Source organism: Pimephales promelas, chromosome 10 (genome assembly GCF_988280905.1).
Source record: "Pimephales promelas chromosome 10, fPimPro1.hap1.1, whole genome shotgun sequence".
Classification (NCBI taxonomy): Eukaryota; Metazoa; Chordata; class Actinopteri; order Cypriniformes; family Leuciscidae; genus Pimephales; species Pimephales promelas.
In genome coordinates, this window is record NC_142778.1 from 36,910,072 (window position 1) to 36,927,899 (window position 17,828).

Below are 17,828 nucleotides of genomic sequence, written 5' to 3' on the forward strand. Positions count from 1 at the left end.
GTGTGTATTTTTTAATGACCCTACAAAATATTTTAAATATGAAAGAAAACAAAATACTAAAGTGTTTATCTGACAACATTATTTGGTTAAAAAGGCAAATTACAGCTAAAGATTATATATTACTCTAAAAATGCATAAAAAAGCAGCTCACATTGACTACAACATACTCAATTATTAATATTTTGTTGGTTCTCTCTTATTTTTGCATGTGTTCATAATTTCTTTGTATGACAGCCTGGACGAAAATTATGTTGGCTCATTTTGGCATGTTTCACAAATAAAAACAACTGACTCCAAGCACAACTGCGCAATATGGTTAGAAAATGTAATAATATTTTAATAAAGGGCAAGGGTCTGTTTCGGCCAGTACTGTATTATGGGCAGCTCTGTATCAGCCGAATGAAGATTATACAGTGGTGTTGGTCTGCCTTCACTAGTGCAAAATGTAAATTTAGTTCCCACTGCAGCCATTTCAAAATAGGACTTTGTGGATAAATTATTTTTTAAATTAATTATTTTTCTCATGATTGCATTGAGTATTTTGGTTCTTGTATCTGTATTTTTAGTTTTTTAATTACCTGTGCATTCTTGTAATTCCTTACAGTTCAATTCATGAAGAATGCATGTCTAAGTTATTAAATGGTGTTTATCAGTGTCATGTGTGAGGTAGTCGTGACACTCTGTTTAAATGTCAGTGACATTCAGATGAAGCAGTGTGTGTGTGACAGCTCGTGTCCAACATGTCCTCCTTTTCTGCCCTGTTCAGATTTTTCATATGACCTATGACCTGGCCAGTGCAATGGTGCGGATCGTGAACCTGATTGGGATGATGCTGTTGCTGTGTCACTGGGACGGGTGTCTGCAGTTCCTGGTGCCGATGCTGCAAGACTTCCCCGCCGACTGCTGGGTGTCCAAGAACAAGATGGTGGTGAGTGAGTGTTTGCACACACAATCTGTCAGTCTGTCATCACAAAAATGTCTGTATTTAAATTTTACGAGACCATATAAGTTGTTTGTTGAGGGTTGTGAAGAAGAACTACACGGCTCTGCACATATATATTCAAACATGCATAAATTATAAATATTATATTATTAATACATTATTTTTTTATTATTATACATATGTATTTTTATTTACAGTAGATAACAATAGCCCTTCATCCTAGTTGAATTTAACCATTTCAAATTAGGACAATGATACAATAATATATTGCAATAATTTTTCTCATGACATTTAGATCCTTGTACTGTACCTGTATTTTTATGTTTTTGATTTTAATTATTTATGTGTGCATTCATATAATACCTTGCAGTTCAAGTCATTTTTAAACCTAAAAAAGTTGCATTCATCATTAAAAGTATTTCATTTTCTTGATGTACTATCTCAAAATAGGCATTACAGCATGATTATTTGAATTTAAATATGAATAGCCATTTATTATTATGTACTGTATCATAATATAGGTTTTTGTGATGTAAAATGACTCATATAATGATAGAATATTTGTTGACAGCTCATTGCAGTTGTAGTAAGTTACGGTGAGCGGTGTTATTACGTAAGACTGGTGAGTTAGTGAGGTGAAGTGTCACAGATTGTGGTTTTTCTCCAGCCTTAATTCGATATCCGTCTGGTATTGACAGTTCTCCAGTGAGCTGGGCTTTAATTCCCTTCTGTTTTTAGTCAAGAGGACATGCGAGTCCAGAGAGAGAGGACAGTCTTGTTCCTGACGCCCATGAGATTTAGTTTTCTAGCTGAATGCCAGAGACCCGAGCCTCGACCCTGAATCAACCCGATGAGTGTGAGGACGGTAAAACTGGCAGAAAAGTTCTCTCAGGATCCATCATGTATGAGTTTATCAACGAGGCCTGTGGTCTTAATTGGGATAATTGGTGTTTTTGTGATTGCCTCGGTCTTACAGTAACACAGAGTCAGAGATCAGATTCAGACACTGAGACATTTGAAGTATCGATAGAGCGACACTGAGACGTTTAAAGTAACGATAGAGCGACACTGAGACATTTAAAGTAACAATAGAGAGACACTGAGACATTTAAAGTAATGATAGAGCGACACTGAGACATTTAAAGTATCAATAGAGCGACACTGAGACATTTAAAGTATCGATAGAGCGACACTGAGACATTTAAAGTAACGATAGAGCGACACCGAGACATTTAAAGTATCAATAGAGCGACACTGAGACATTTAAAGTATCGATAGAGCGACACCGAGACATTTAAAGTATCGATAGAGCGACACTGAGACATTTAAAGTAACGATAGAGCGACACTGAGACATTTAAAGTAACGATAGAGCGACACTGAAACATTTAAAGTAACGATAGAGCGACGCTGAGACATTTAAAGTAACGATAGAGCGACACTGAGACATTTAAAGTATCGATAGAGCGACACTGAGACATTTAAAGTAACGATAGAGCGACGCTGAGACATTTAAAGTAACGATAGAGCGACGCTGAAACATTTAAAGTAATGATAGAGCAACACTGAGACATTTAAAGTAACGATAGAGCGACATTGAAACATTTAAAGTATCGATAGAGCAACACAGACATTTAAAGTATCGATAGAGCGACACTGAGACATTTAAAGTATCGATAGAGCGACACTGAGACATTTAAAGTATCGATAGAGCGACACTGAGACATTTAAAGTATCGATATTTAAAGTATCGATAGAGCGACACTGATACATTTAAAGTATCGATAGAGCGACACTGAGACATTTAAAGTATCAATAGAGCGACACTGAGACATTTAAAGTATCGATAGAGCGACACTGAGACATTTAAAGCAACGATAGAGCGACACCGAGACATTTAAAGTAACGATAGAGCGACACCGAGACATTTAAAGCAACGATAGAGCGACACTGATACATTTAAAGTAACGATAGAGCGACATTGAAACATTTAAAGTATCGATAGAGCGACACTGAGACATTTAAAGTATCGATAGAGCGACACTGAGACATTTAAAGTATCGATAGAGCGACACTGAGACATTTAAAGTATCGATAGAGCGACACTGAGACATTTAAAGTATCGATAGAGCGACACTGAGACATTTAAAGTATCGATAGAGCGACACTGAGACATTTAAAGTATCGATAGAGCGACACTGAGACATTTAAAGTATCGATAGAGCGACGCTGAAACATTTAAAGTATCGATAGAGCGACACTGAGACATTTAAAGTATCGATAGAGCGACACTGAGACATTTAAAGTATCGATAGAGCGACGCTGAAACATTTAAAGTATCAATAGAGCGACACTGAGACATTTAAAGTATCGATAGAGCGACACTGATACATTTAAAGTATCGATAGAGCGACACTGAGACATTTAAAGTATCGATAGAGCGACACTGAGACATTTAAAGTATCGATAGAGCGACACCGAGACATTTAAAGTATCGATAGAGCGACACTGAGACATTTAAAGTATCGATAGAGCGACACTGAGACATTTAAAGTATCGATAGAGCGACACTGAGACATTTAAAGTATCGATAGAGCGACACTGAGACATTTAAAGTATCGATAGAGCGACGCTGAAACTTTTAAAGTAACGATAGAGCGACACTTAGACATTTAAAGTAATGATAGAGCAACACTGAGACATTTAAAGTAACGATAGAGCGACATTGAAACATTTAAAGTATCGATAGAGCAACACAGACATTTAAAGTATCGATAGAGCGACACCGAGACATTTAAAGTATCGATAGAGCGACACTGAGACATTTAAAGTATCGATAGAGCGACACCGAGACATTTAAAGTATCGATAGAGCGACACCGAGACATTTAAAGTATCGATAGAGCGACACCGAGACATTTAAAGTATCGATAGAGCGACACCGAGACATTTAAAGTATCGATAGAGCGACGCTGAAACATTTAAAGTAACGATAGAGCGACACTTAGACATTTAAAGTAATGATAGAGCGACACTGAGACATTTAAAGTATCGATAGAGCAACACTGAGACATTTAAAGTAACGATAGAGCGACATTGAAACATTTAAAGTATCGATAGAGCAACACAGACATTTAAAGTATCGATAGAGCGACACTGAGACATTTAAAGTATCGATAGAGCGACACCGAGACATTTAAAGTATCGATAGAGCGACACCGAGACATTTAAAGTATCGATAGAGCAACACAGACATTTAAAGTATCGATAGAGCGACACTGAGACATTTAAAGTATCGATAGAGCGACACTGAGACATTTAAAGTAACGATAGAGCGACATTGAAACATTTAAAGTATCGATAGAGCGACACCGAGACATTTAAAGTATCGATAGAGCGACACTGAGACATTTAAAGTATCGATAGAGCGACACCGAGACATTTAAAGTATCGATAGAGCGACACTGAAACATTTAAAGTATCGATAGAGCGACACTGAGACATTTAAAGTATCGATAGAGCGACACCGAGACATTTAAAGTATCGATAGAGCGACACTGATACATTTAAAGTATCGATAGAGCGACACTGATACATTTAAAGTATCGATAGAGCGACACTGATACATTTAAAGTATCGATAGAGCGACACCGAGACATTTAAAGTATCGATAGAGCGACACTGAGACATTTAAAGTATCGATAGAGCGACACTGAAACATTTAAAGTATCGATAGAGCGACACCGAGACATTTAAAGTATCGATAGAGCGACACTGAGACATTTAAAGTATCGATAGAGCGACACTGAGACATTTAAAGTAACGATAGAGCGACACTGAGACGTTTAAAGTATCGATAGAGCGACACCGAGACATTTAAAGTATCGATAGAGCGACACTGATACATTTAAAGTATCGATAGAGCGACACTGAGACATTTAAAGTATCGATAGAGCGACACTGATACATTTAAAGTATCGATAGAGCGACACTGAGACATTTAAAGTATCGATAGAGCGACACTGAGACATTTAAAGTATCGATAGAGCGACACTGAGACATTTAAAGTATCGATAGAGCGACACTGAGACATTTAAAGTATCGATAGAGCGACACTGAAACATTTAAAGTATCGATAGAGCGACACTGAGACATTTAAAGTATCGATAGAGCGACACTGAGACGTTTAAAGTATCGATAGAGCGACACCGAGACGTTTAAAGTATCGATAGAGCGACACTGATACATTTAAAGTATCGATAGAGCGACACTGAGACATTTAAAGTATCGATAGAGCGACACTGAGACATTTAAAGTATCGATAGAGCGACACTGAGACATTTAAAGTATCGATAGAGCGACACTGATACATTTAAAGTATCGATAGAGCGACACTGATACATTTAAAGTATCGATAGAGCGACACTGAGACATTTAAAGTATCGATAGAGCGACACTGAGACATTTAAAGTATCGATAGAGCGACACTGAGACATTTAAAGTATCGATAGAGCGACACTGAGACGTTTAAAGTATCGATAGAGCGACACCGAGACATTTAAAGTATCGATAGAGCGACACTGATACATTTAAAGTATCGATAGAGCGACACTGAGACATTTAAAGTATCGATAGAGCGACACTGAGACATTTAAAGTATCGATAGAGCGACACTGAAACATTTAAAGTATCGATAGAGCGACACTGAGACATTTAAAGTATCGATAGAGCGACACCGAGACATTTAAAGTATCGATAGAGCGACACTGAGACATTTAAAGTATCGATAGAGCGACACTGAGACATTTAAAGTATCGATAGAGCGACACCGAGACATTTAAAGTATCGATAGAGCGACACTGATACATTTAAAGTATCGATAGAGCGACACTGATACATTTAAAGTATCGATAGAGCGACACTGATACATTTAAAGTATCGATAGAGCGACACCGAGACATTTAAAGTATCGATAGAGCGACACTGAGACATTTAAAGTATCGATAGAGCGACACTGAAACATTTAAAGTATCGATAGAGCGACACCGAGACATTTAAAGTAACGATAGAACGACACCGAGACATTTAAAGTAACGATAGAGCGACAAATATTGTATAAAACCAATTTTGTCAGAGAAACACATTAACCAGGTTAGCATTTTGTTTTTCCTTCAAAATATTTATAACATAAATAAATATAATAATACAAAATATTTATAAAATATTTTCCTCATATTTCCTTTAAATAGAGGTACAACTTAAGTGAGAATTTTTCTAAATATTTTAAATTAACATGTATTAAAGTAAAAGAGTGCCACTCTGTATCTTTTCAAATTCACGTTTGACGCCCGCAGCTCCTTTACGTGGTTAAATCCAGCTATTCCAGTGACGACGGGGCCGTCATTATGAAACGGTATGATCTTTTTCCTCTTTTTGGAGCGCTGTAATAAGCTGTCGCTCTCTCAGGATTGAGCCTCTATAGAAATGAGTCTGAAAGCAATCTGGACATGTCACATCAGACGGAGCCAATATTGATTCCTCACGGACTCGCGCACACATCCACAGGACAAGGGCAATTTATTCACTATTTTAGAGGCACACAGAAATTCACATCTTTCTAAATAGCTGACCCACTTTTCTGCAGCTCTCTCGCATTTCTCTTTTCCGGCCTCGTTCGTACATATTTTCATTTTATGTCACTGTGTTTTCTGTTTTCTCCCACTCCAAACTCTCAGGAGTCAATCTGGATTCATATTCATGAAGTCACTGGAAGTGTTTCAACTTTCTGTTTCAATGCATACAGTTATGTAGCTGAAAAGATTATACCTTAACATTCTTCAGCCTTTGGATGATATTGGATGTATATTTTTATTTATGCACACAAAAGGCCAGATTTACTAACAGCTGACTGCAGCGCAAACTTTCTCTTCACGTTGTCAGTTTACTAAAGACACGTATATTCTATCTTTAGATAGAATGAATTAACATATCGCTAACATGTTTTAGCATGTTGTTTACATAATTTAACACATTGATATTGACATTGTTTTGCCAACACGGTTTAGCTATCATGAATTAGCACGTTATAACATGTTGCTTGCATGAATTAACACATTGCTAACACATTTTATTACAATGTTAACATTAATTAGCATGTTGCTAGCATTAATTAACACAATGCTACAAGAATTAGCATGTTTTTCATATTGCTAGCATGAATTAACATGTTTTAACACATTGATTAGCAACTATCTAGCATGTTTTAACACATTGCTAGAATGAATTAACATGTTCTAACACATTGCTAGCATTGAATTAGCCAAATGCCAGCATGTTTTATCATGTAACATTTGGTTTGCATGATTTAACATGTTGTAAACATGTTTCTAACATGAATTAGCACATTGCTAGCATCTTTTAACACAATTCTAACATGAATTAGCATGTTGCTACCATTAATTAGCACAAAGCTAGCTTGAATTAGTATATTGTTGCAAATTACTAGCATGAATTAGCATGCTTTAACACATTTCTATCATGTATTACCAGTTTGCTAGTATGTCTTAGCACTTTACACACAATGTGTTAACATTAATTAGCATGTTGCTAGCATTAATTTGCATGTTTCTAACATGTTTTAACACATTGTTAGCATGATTTAACACATTAACACTTTTTGACATTTGGTTAACATGATTTAGCATGACATTGCTAGCATGTTTCTAACATGAATTAGCACATTGCTAGCTTGTCCTAAGCTAGTTGCTAGCCCTTGCTAGTGATTGATAGAGCCAGACAGACAGACAGACAGATAGATAGATAGATAGATAGATAGATAGATAGATAGATAGATAGATAGATAGATAGATAGATAGATAGATAGATAGATAGATAGATAGATAGATAGATAGATAGATAGATAGATAGATAGATAGATCAAAGTCAATGTGAGTATATCATAAATACTAACTTTATCACTACATAAACATGGTATAGATCTATCAGGTGGACATAAAGTGTTTGTGATGGTCTCTCGCTCTCTCTCTCTCTCCTCTCAGAACGACACGTGGGGTCAGCAGTATTCCTACGCTCTCTTCAAGGCCATGAGCCACATGCTGTGCATCGGATATGGCATGTACCCGCCCGTCGGCATGACAGACGTGTGGCTGACCATCCTCAGCATGATCGTGGGTGCCACGTGCTACGCCATGTTTGTTGGCCACGCCACGGCGCTGATCCAGTCGCTGGACTCCTCGCGCAGGCAATATCAGGAGAAGGTGAGTGACGACCAGCTGGTTAACATAATGAAGAAATCTCAAAAACAGCAGGGAAAGCTTCCTGTGAAGGTGGTGCATTATGGGATTGGCATCTGTCGTCGTGGTGAGCGGGCGGCGGGGACTCTCGCTCGTGAGAATGATGTGTGAATTATGAGTGAAGTGTGTTTCTACATCTGTTGTGGTGGCAAAACAATGGTACAAATAACCTGATTTTAATAGTTTTAATGGTATTTGCCTATGTAACTGTCAAACGCACAATGCAAGGGTGGTTTCTAGGTCGTTGATAGGTAGTAGCCAGGGATTCCAGGGTGTTGCTAGGTGGTTGCCATGTAGTGACACCAAGGTACATTTTTGAAGATAACGCTAGAATGTTGTAGGTGGTTTCTGGGAAGTTGCGTAGTTGTTGCTAGGGTATTCTGGGTGGTTTCTAGGGTGTTGCTAGGTGGAAGCCAGGGTGTTGTGGGTGGTTGGTAGGTAGTGACACCAAAGTAAGTTGTTGAGGATAACTCTAAAATGTTGTAGGTGTTTTCCAGTGAGATGCCAGGTGGTTGCTAGGGTGTTGGTTGTTATGCAGTGGAGCAAAAAGTAATTTGTAAAAATTACTAGATTTTAAAAATATCAGTGGCGTTTTCCAATGCAAAAGTCATGACCATGATGCTTGGTGTTTTCCCAGGAGTTGCTAGGGTGATTTTGTTTGTTTCCAGGGAGCTATTAGGCGGTGTGCAATGTTGTTGTCAGTGTCCAGGAAGTTGCTAGTAGTTTGTAGGGCATTCTGGTTGATTTCCAGGGCCTTTTAAGTTTCTTTGCTAATATGAAGTAGATCAAAAAGTAATAATACCTTAAAAAACCTAGATTATATAATTAATATGTTAATATAGTGTTTACTCATGCAAATGTCACAACCATGATACTAGGGAGGTTTCCATGGAGTTTCTTAGGTGGTTGCTATGTAGTGACACCAAAGTTAATCCTTAAAGATAACTCTAGGGCATTGTGGGTGGTTTCCAGGGAGTAGCTAGGTTGTTGCTAAGGTTTTCTGGGCCTTGCTAGGTGGTTACTATGCAGTGGAACAGAAAGGGAATCCTAAAAAAACTAGATATTAAAAATGTTAATGGTGTTTGCTCATGCAAATGTAACAACCATGATAGGAGGATGTTGTGGATAGTTTCCAGGGAGTTGCTATAGTGTCCCGGGTGGTTTCCAGGGGGTTGCTATGTAGTGACATCTACATAGACCCTACATACTAGGGTGTTATGGGAGGTTTCCAGGGAGTTGCTAAGTAGTGACACCTAAGTTAATCCTTAAAGATAACTCTATGGCGTTGTAGGTGGCTTCCAGGGTGTAGCTAGGTGGTTGCTATGGTGTTCTGGGGGGGTTTCCAGGGCATTGCTAGGTGGTTACTATGCAGTGGAAAAAGAAAGTGAATCCTAAAAAAAAAAACTAGATATTAAAAATGTTAATGGTGTTTGCTCATCCAAATGTCACAACCATGATATGAGGATGTTGTGGATAGTTTCGAGGGAGTTGCTATAGTGTCCCGGGTGGTTTCCAGGGGGTTGCTATGTAGTGACACCTACATAGACCCTACATACTAGGGTGTTATGGGAGGTTTCCAGGGAGTTGCTAAGTAGTGACACCTAAGTTAATCCTTAAAGATAACTCTAGGGCATTGTAGGTGGCTTCCAGGGTGTAGCTAGGTGGTTGCTAGGGTGTTCTGGGGGTTTCCAGGGCATTGCTAGGTGGTTACTATGCAGTGGGAAAAGAAAGTGAATTATAGTGAAAAATGTCACATTCATGATACAAGGGTGTTGTAGATAGTTTCCAGGGAGTAGCTAGGTTGTTGCTAGGTTATTCTGTGTGGTTTCTAGGGGGTTGCTATGTAGGGACACCAAAGTTAATTCTGAAAATAACTAGATTTGAAAAATGTTAATGTGTTTGCCCATGAAAAACTCACAACCGTGTTATGGGTGGTTTCTAAGTTGTTGTTAAGTGGTTTTCAGGTGATCCAATACATCAGACACAGTAGCTCTTATTATTAGAACAGAATATATAGTGAAATCTACAGAATCGACCAGCCAAACCAGTTGAAACTTTGAGGGTAAAACAGGATATTCATGAAGCTCGGAAGCAAGAAAATCTGTGAAGGAAGAAAGTCAATTATGTGTAATATGAGTGTGTGGAGAAAAACAGTCCAGCTGGACGACAGCGTGACACTTCTAAACTCATCTTAGCTCGCTAACGTGATTACCACAGTTCCTGCCGGCTACTTTAATTCACAATAATGGACTTATAACAGCCCATAAACAACCAACTCGAGAGCACAGATATTAATATTTGCTTGCAGAGAGCTTTAGCTCTGATGATTGAAATTAAATTCAGAAGGGCTTTTTGAAACGAACCCAAAAGGATGTGCGTCATCCCTCAGCTTTGTGCTCCAGACATCAGAATCTAGTTGTTTTAGTAGTTGCACGTCTATAGCGCCCTGTACAGCTTAACTCATTAGAAGTATCTTGAGTAACTCAATATTGCAATGCATTACTTTTCAAAGTAAGTTTCCCCACCGCTGGTCCCGTATCAGTTGTTGACCTCGGCTCACTCGTGGTACAGTGTGCCAGGCGGGTCCCTTCCCTGATGCCCACTTCACCGTGGGCACATGCACACATGGTGCTCAATCTGTCGAGAGACCGAGGGACGGAAGAAGTGAGAAGCGCAGAGATGGAGAAGACTTAAAAAGGGGGAATAGAAGATCTAAAGGAACATGCGGGGTTAGAGGGTTAGCTGTATACGAACAAATTTTGTATCGTATTGGCGGTTCGTTTTGGGACACTGAAGCCATAGTGACACCTAAGTTAGTCCTTAAAGATAGCTCTAGAGCGTTGTAGATGTCTTCCAGGGAGTTGCTAGTTGTGTGCTAGGGCATTCTGGGTGGTTTCCAGGGCCTTTTAAGTTTTTTTGCTAATATGAAGTAGATCAAAAAGTAAAAATACCTTAAGAAAACTAGATTTTAAATATGTTAATATAGTGTTTGCTCATGCAAATGTCACAACCATGATACTAGGGTGTTCTGGGAGGTTTCCAGGGAGTTGTTTAGGTGGTTGCTATGTAGTGACACCAAAGTTAATCCTTAAAGATAACTCTAGGGCATTGTAGGTGGTTTCCAGGGAGAGGCTAGGTTGTTGCTAAGGTTGCCTGGGTGGTTTCCAGGGCCTTGCTAGGTGGTTACCATGCAGTGGAACAGAAATCCTAAAAAAAAAACCAAAAACTAGATATTAAAAATGTTAATGGTGTTTGCTAGGGTGGTTTCCAGGAAGTTGTTTAGGTGGTTGCTATGTAGAATGTTCTTTCGATTTCTTACAGGTTGAGTTGTTGTTGTCCATAACATGCTAGCATGCTGCTAATGGACACTGGTTGGTCAGTGTTTACGAACAAACATTTAGAAAGAGGAAAAAAAAAGATTGGATGGGGAAAGCTCTGTCGATGTGGCCTGTGTTGTCCTTGTAAAGGTTTTTGGGTGGTTGTTAGGGCGTTTCTAGGTGGTTGGAAAGATTTAAGTGTATCGGTAGATTCACACACACTCAAAGCTCTTCAACGTAACCCGCCAAAATGCGGTTCAACTTGAAGAAATTGTGACAAGTATGTTACGAATGAACTGGAGAATTAACTTCTCACAGTAATAATAACAACAATAATAACAATACAGTTTATTAAAACATTATTTAAGTTTTTTATCCAAGCACGTTTTAATTTAGAATGTAGTTTTGTGCATTTGATTACCACTGTTTTTAATAATACAATTGTTTTAGATCAATCCAAAACAGAATTTCTGATTATAATTTCTAAATATTATTAAAATGTGAATTAATTAAATCATTGAGCACAGAATCCAACACAGATTTCCCGACTCAGGACATATTGTTTAACATTGATTAGACATCCTTTTTGATTATTAAAATGTGATTACACCATTAAAGTGGAACCTGATCACTGAGCCAAGAGTAAAATAGTAAAAGACGGACGAAAAGCACAAATGAAGAGTGATCCGGGATGCCCTTCGAGAGAGAAACACGGCGAATCACGAGTGTGAGAATTACATCAACCTCTTGACTTTTTCAGGAAATTGTTTTTGCCTCATAAGGGTAAAGACACGGAGAGTGGAGTGAAGGAGATTACGTGGCGGCCGTTCTGACCTCGGCGAGTGTGAATGAAACTCTGTGTCCTTTAAACTTCTGAAGGGAGATTTGAGGTTGGCTCTGTCAGGATTATGTGAAAATGCAGATGAGAAATATTTTATTGTTGGGGATGCGACGGGTGATTTTGAGTCTAGAACATGCTGCATTTATTTTAAGTTCATGCATCTCAGAAACAGAACAATTTTGCTCAATTAGTTCCTCATTAAAGGGATAGTTCACCCCAAAATAAAAACTCTGTCAGTAATTACTCGCCCTCATGTTGTTCAACCCGTAAGACTTTCGTTCATCTTCAGAACACAAATTAAGATATTTGTGATTAAATCTGAGAGCTGGATCACTCCTCCATAGGCTTCTATTGTAGTTTAAACTTGTCGGCCCAGAAAAGTTATTAAAGACATCGTTAAAATGGTCCGAGTGACGACAGCGGCTCAACCTTAAGTTTATCAAGCGACGAGAATACTTTTTGTGCAAAAAAAAAAAAACAACAAATATGACTTTATTCAATTCATTTATTTATACGTAGTGTAACAGCGCAGCGCTTCTGTGTACACTCTTAGAAGAAATGGTTCTATTTAGAACCAGAAATGGTTCCATCCCCCACTCATATATGGAACTCCAAAATGGTTCTATATAGACCATTTCACAAGATGTAAACATCACTGGTCCAGAAGTACTTCCTGTTTCAGTTTTTTAACACTACATAAAAGCTGGGATAAAATACAACCAACAGAACAAATAAAACTGAATCAAAAAGTTAAACAAACATCTTTAAGATGTTTTCTTTACATGTGAAATAAAGAAAACAGTTACAAACTGAAACAGGAAGTGCTTCTGGACCAGTGTTGTTTACATCTTGTGAAATGGTCTATAGAACCATTTTTTTGGTAAAAGGTTCTATTGGCCAAGAACGGAACCCCAGGGTTCTATATAGAACCCAGAGGAACCCTTTTTTTAAGAGTGTATAGAACCTTTTAGGGGTTACAAATACGTAGCGCTGATAGAACCTTTTAAGGTTCTATATAGAACCTTTTCTTCTAAGAGTGTACGTCACACGCATCACACACATGACCAGCGTCGGCCAATAGCGAGCCTGCGTGTGACATGCCCGTTCTCATCCCAAGACGTCATCTAACTGACGCTTTTGACCATACGTCAACATCCGACGTTTTAGGGCACCCTTTAACGTCAGTTAGATGACGCTAACCCAAGACCTAACCCAACCCGCGTCATCTAACTGACGCTAAAGGTAAAGCATCAGTTAGATGACGCCCTAGGATAGCGTCATCTAACTGACGTTAAAGGGTGCCCTGAAGCGTCGGATGTTGACGTATGGTCAAAAGCGTCAGTCCGATGAGAATGTGAATGTGATGAGAATGTGTTCTGCATTTATTGTAAGTTCATGCGTCTCAGAAACAGAACAATTTGCACCTCATCAAGTCTGAGGCGTTGAACAGATCTCATTTGTGGTTTCAGATCAGTGTGTTCACAGTCTGACCGGAATAAGAAAGCAGACGAGATGCATTTTCAACATCTCATGAATAACGCATTATGTTTTTCTGCTGACTGTAATCTAACCACTGACACAAACCTGCATGATCATTTCTTTAAAATCTCTCTCCTTCAATCCTGTTCTTATACTATACATTCATGCGGTGGGAGCAGAGCGTTTGGCTTATGACTGGTTGAGTTTGTGTGATACTTCACTGTGAATCTTTAAAGCCTAAAGCTTATGATTTCACTGTGAGAGCGGCACGGCTTATTCAAACCGTTTGGGGAGATTGTGAGATTTCTTGATTTGAGGATGACGTATAATAACACAAGTCCTACTAGTCTAATGCCCTATCCAATATGTTTTTTTGTTTTGCATTATATGTGAGGACATTATGAGTTCACATGCAGACTCTAATAAGAGGCAGGGCGGACATAACAAACGCAGAAGTGGTGCAACTGCTCAGAGAGTTAGCGATTGTTCCCATTAAATTCATCTGGTTTAGAAGAATTTGACAATCTCATTCATCCTAATAATGAGTCAGCGGCTCGCTCTGTCCCGGGACGTCTCGTCTCGTCTCGTGTCTGCTGGCCTGCTTTCTGAGATCCAGAACTGCCAAGTGGGTTAACCCGCCATTTGGTGTCGCGGGTGACAAACGGGTCATACGGCTGTCGGTTTAATGCGCCGGCCGTCCCGCGAATACCTGATCCCATGGCAACGCAACTCACCATTCACTGTGTGCCAGACGCCTCGAGCCGAGCGTCCCGTAGAGGAGACGGTAACACCGCGAACACAGATCAATCTGGACGAGTGTGTGCACACTTAGAAAAAAAGGTTCTATATAGAACCTTAAAAGGTTTGCATTTGGAATCCCTAAAAGGTTCTATACACTCTTAAAAAAGGGTTCCTCTGGGTTCTATATTTCCGTACTTGGCCAATAGAACCTTTTACCAAAAAAAATGGTTCTATATAGAACCATTTAGGAGTTCCATATATGAAGCAGGGGATGGAACCATTTCTGGTTCTAAATAGAACCATTTCTTCTAAGAGTGTGTGTCCGTTCTGTTTGATCGCGTAATGCTCAACTAAGACATTCACATTGTCGAAAATAAATAAATTAACCCACATTCCAGGACGCTGAGCTCGGTTACAATTAACGTTATTTTTTTGGAATATCAAGGAAGTTTTCCTTTCTGAAACTTACAGGATATTCTTATTTACACGTTATATGTAAAAACCTCAAGGAAAATTTGATTTCTCAGTTCATGACCCTTTTAATGCGTCACAAAACACACTCATACACACACATGCGCGCATGCACACTCGCTCACACAAACACACACACTCGCGCATGCACACTCGCTCACACAAACACACACACGCGCGCATGCACACTCGCACACACAAACACACACACTCATACACACGCGCATGCACACTCGCTCACAGAAACACACACACACTCATAAGCACACACAAACATACTCACACACACTCGCACACACAAACACACACGCACACTCTCATATGCACACACAAACATTCTCACATGCACACACACACACACACACAAAAACACAAACGCACACACACTCTCTTACACACACTTACACAAACACATCCTCTCTCTCACACACACACACACACTTACTCACACACACACACACACACACACTTATATTTGATTTATGACTTATATAAAATGTTATTTCTTAGTTCATGACCTCTTTAATGTGTTTTCCCTGAGCTGTCGGGACACACACACTCACGAGGGCTTGAACTCTGTTTATTTGTGTATGTTAAACAGATAGAGACAGAACCACACACACACACACACACACACACACACATCTAAGACATTAGCCAGGGTTTGTCTTCAAACTAACGGAAACTTCACATGCAGGAGAAAAAGCCATGTGACGTTTCGTTTGTGATGGATACACACACACACACACTGTTTTTATATTACACTGATAAGATATAATACACATGTTTTATATTGTGTATGAGATTAGGATTATCTTGTAACACACTCACACACACATATAACTATTCACACACTCTCTCTCACACACACACACACACAAATAGATGCACAGGTCAGTTACTTGTCATTTTGTGTGTGTGTGTGTGTGTGTGTATTGTCATATTGTTCAAGCAGGTTTTGTCACTCATTTATTCTTAAAAGCCGTGTGAAAGCTTGGTGACATACTTGGAGACATTAGATGCGTTGAAATGATTCCCAAACATCTCGACAGGAAATTCTTGAACAGGCGCTGTTCATGTACAGGAATAAAGAGAGGCAAATATTTGCAGAGCGCACAGATGGAGGATGAAATTATCATGAGAATGGCCAGCTATAATCTGCCATGAATGGAGGATTCTATTGTACTAGAGCATGTCTGTCAGCGCCGGCTAATATTAGCTTCATAAACAGAGAGAGAGAGAGAGAGAGAGAGACATCCTGAAGTACTGTGATTAGATCACAGGCTCAATCGAACATTGAAGGAATAATGAAAATATATCAACACTTTTAAAACAAAAGATCTATGTTTGCATGAGGAACATTTAGGTTCTCTATCATGGAAAATGTCCTGTATCTATAATGCATTAGAAAGGAATTCATAATGTACATTAATATATATATAAATATATTTAAATAAATAAGTGTAGCCAAAGTTAAAATGCTTATAATATTCAGAGATTACTTGAACATCTGAAATGTGTTTTAATGCACTAAAGGTGTCTTATTCAGATCCTGCAATGCATTATAAGGTGCATAACTAATGCATTACATACTCTTTCTTTTAATGCTTGACTTTCTTTCATCTGTGAAACACATATTTAACATTCATTTTGGGGTGAACCAAACATTTCAGAAACTTCACAGCCCACATATGCAAAGATTAAAGAAGGAGACACACTTTTTTCGAGAAATGTTAATCTGGGATTGGTGTGATATTAGATCTTCGGTGTGTGTGATTCCTGCCTGCAGCTGTGCTGTTAATTAAAGACTTTGAGAGGAACTGTGGGAATCACACACACACACACACACACTCGTGCTTCTGAGAGCTTGCAAAACCCTCTCACTTCTGCTCACGCGCTCAGCAGAGGATTATGGGAAGAGTTTCCTGGACATTTATATATATATATAATGCATTAGACTGTACTAGACCATTGTACTAGTATATATATATAACATTTACTATGTTTGTCTGTGTATATATATATATATATATATATATATATATATACACATGTGTTATTTTTCTTATCTTAACTTCGCGGCCCAATCACATGCTGTCCATATTTAATAGTGATGAGATTAGGATTATCTTGTATGTTAAAAGGGAAAGTGCAGTGTGATATATTTCTGCTCAGGGGTATATATGTGGATAAGACACATGCCTTTGGTGTGAGAGTCCACTGTGAGACACCTGAGCAAGACACTTAACCCCTAGTTGCTGCAGAGGCGTGCGACCTCTGACATATAGAGCAATTGTAAGTCGCTTTGGATAAGAGAGTCAGCTAAATGAATAAAAGTAATGTAAGTTTACTTTTAAAAAAATCTTTAGCTGATAATTTACTCACCCCCATGTCATCCAAGATGTCCATGTCATTCTTTCTTCAGTTTTGGATAAAAACATTCCAGGATTTTTCTCCATATAATGGACTTCAATGGGGTCCAAATGGTTCAAGGTCCAAATGAGAGTTTCAGTGCAAACTGTTCAAAGGGCTTTAAACGACACCAGATGATGAATAAGGGTCTGAGCAAATGACAAAGTTTAAGTTTAAGCACAAATGCTTGCCTTGCTCTGTTCAACAAACAAAATGAACGAAATGACTCGAAAAAAGATTCACAAACGCACATCACAGAACAGAGCAAGGCGAGCATTTGTGCTTATAAAACTTAAACTTTTTGTATTTATTT

At 38.6% G+C, this 17,828-nt stretch overlaps 1 protein-coding gene across 1 annotated transcript in view; it reads left to right on the forward strand.

Annotated features, from left to right (window-relative positions):
* hcn4 (hyperpolarization activated cyclic nucleotide-gated potassium channel 4) overlaps positions 1-17,828 on the forward strand; it is a 98,109-nt gene that overhangs the window by 44,371 nt on the left and 35,910 nt on the right. Inside the window, exons 3-4 of the mRNA XM_039684298.2 lie at positions 767-928; positions 8,000-8,218. Coding sequence (XP_039540232.2) covers positions 767-928; positions 8,000-8,218 — 381 coding nt within the window. The remainder of the gene's footprint in view (positions 1-766; positions 929-7,999; positions 8,219-17,828) is intronic.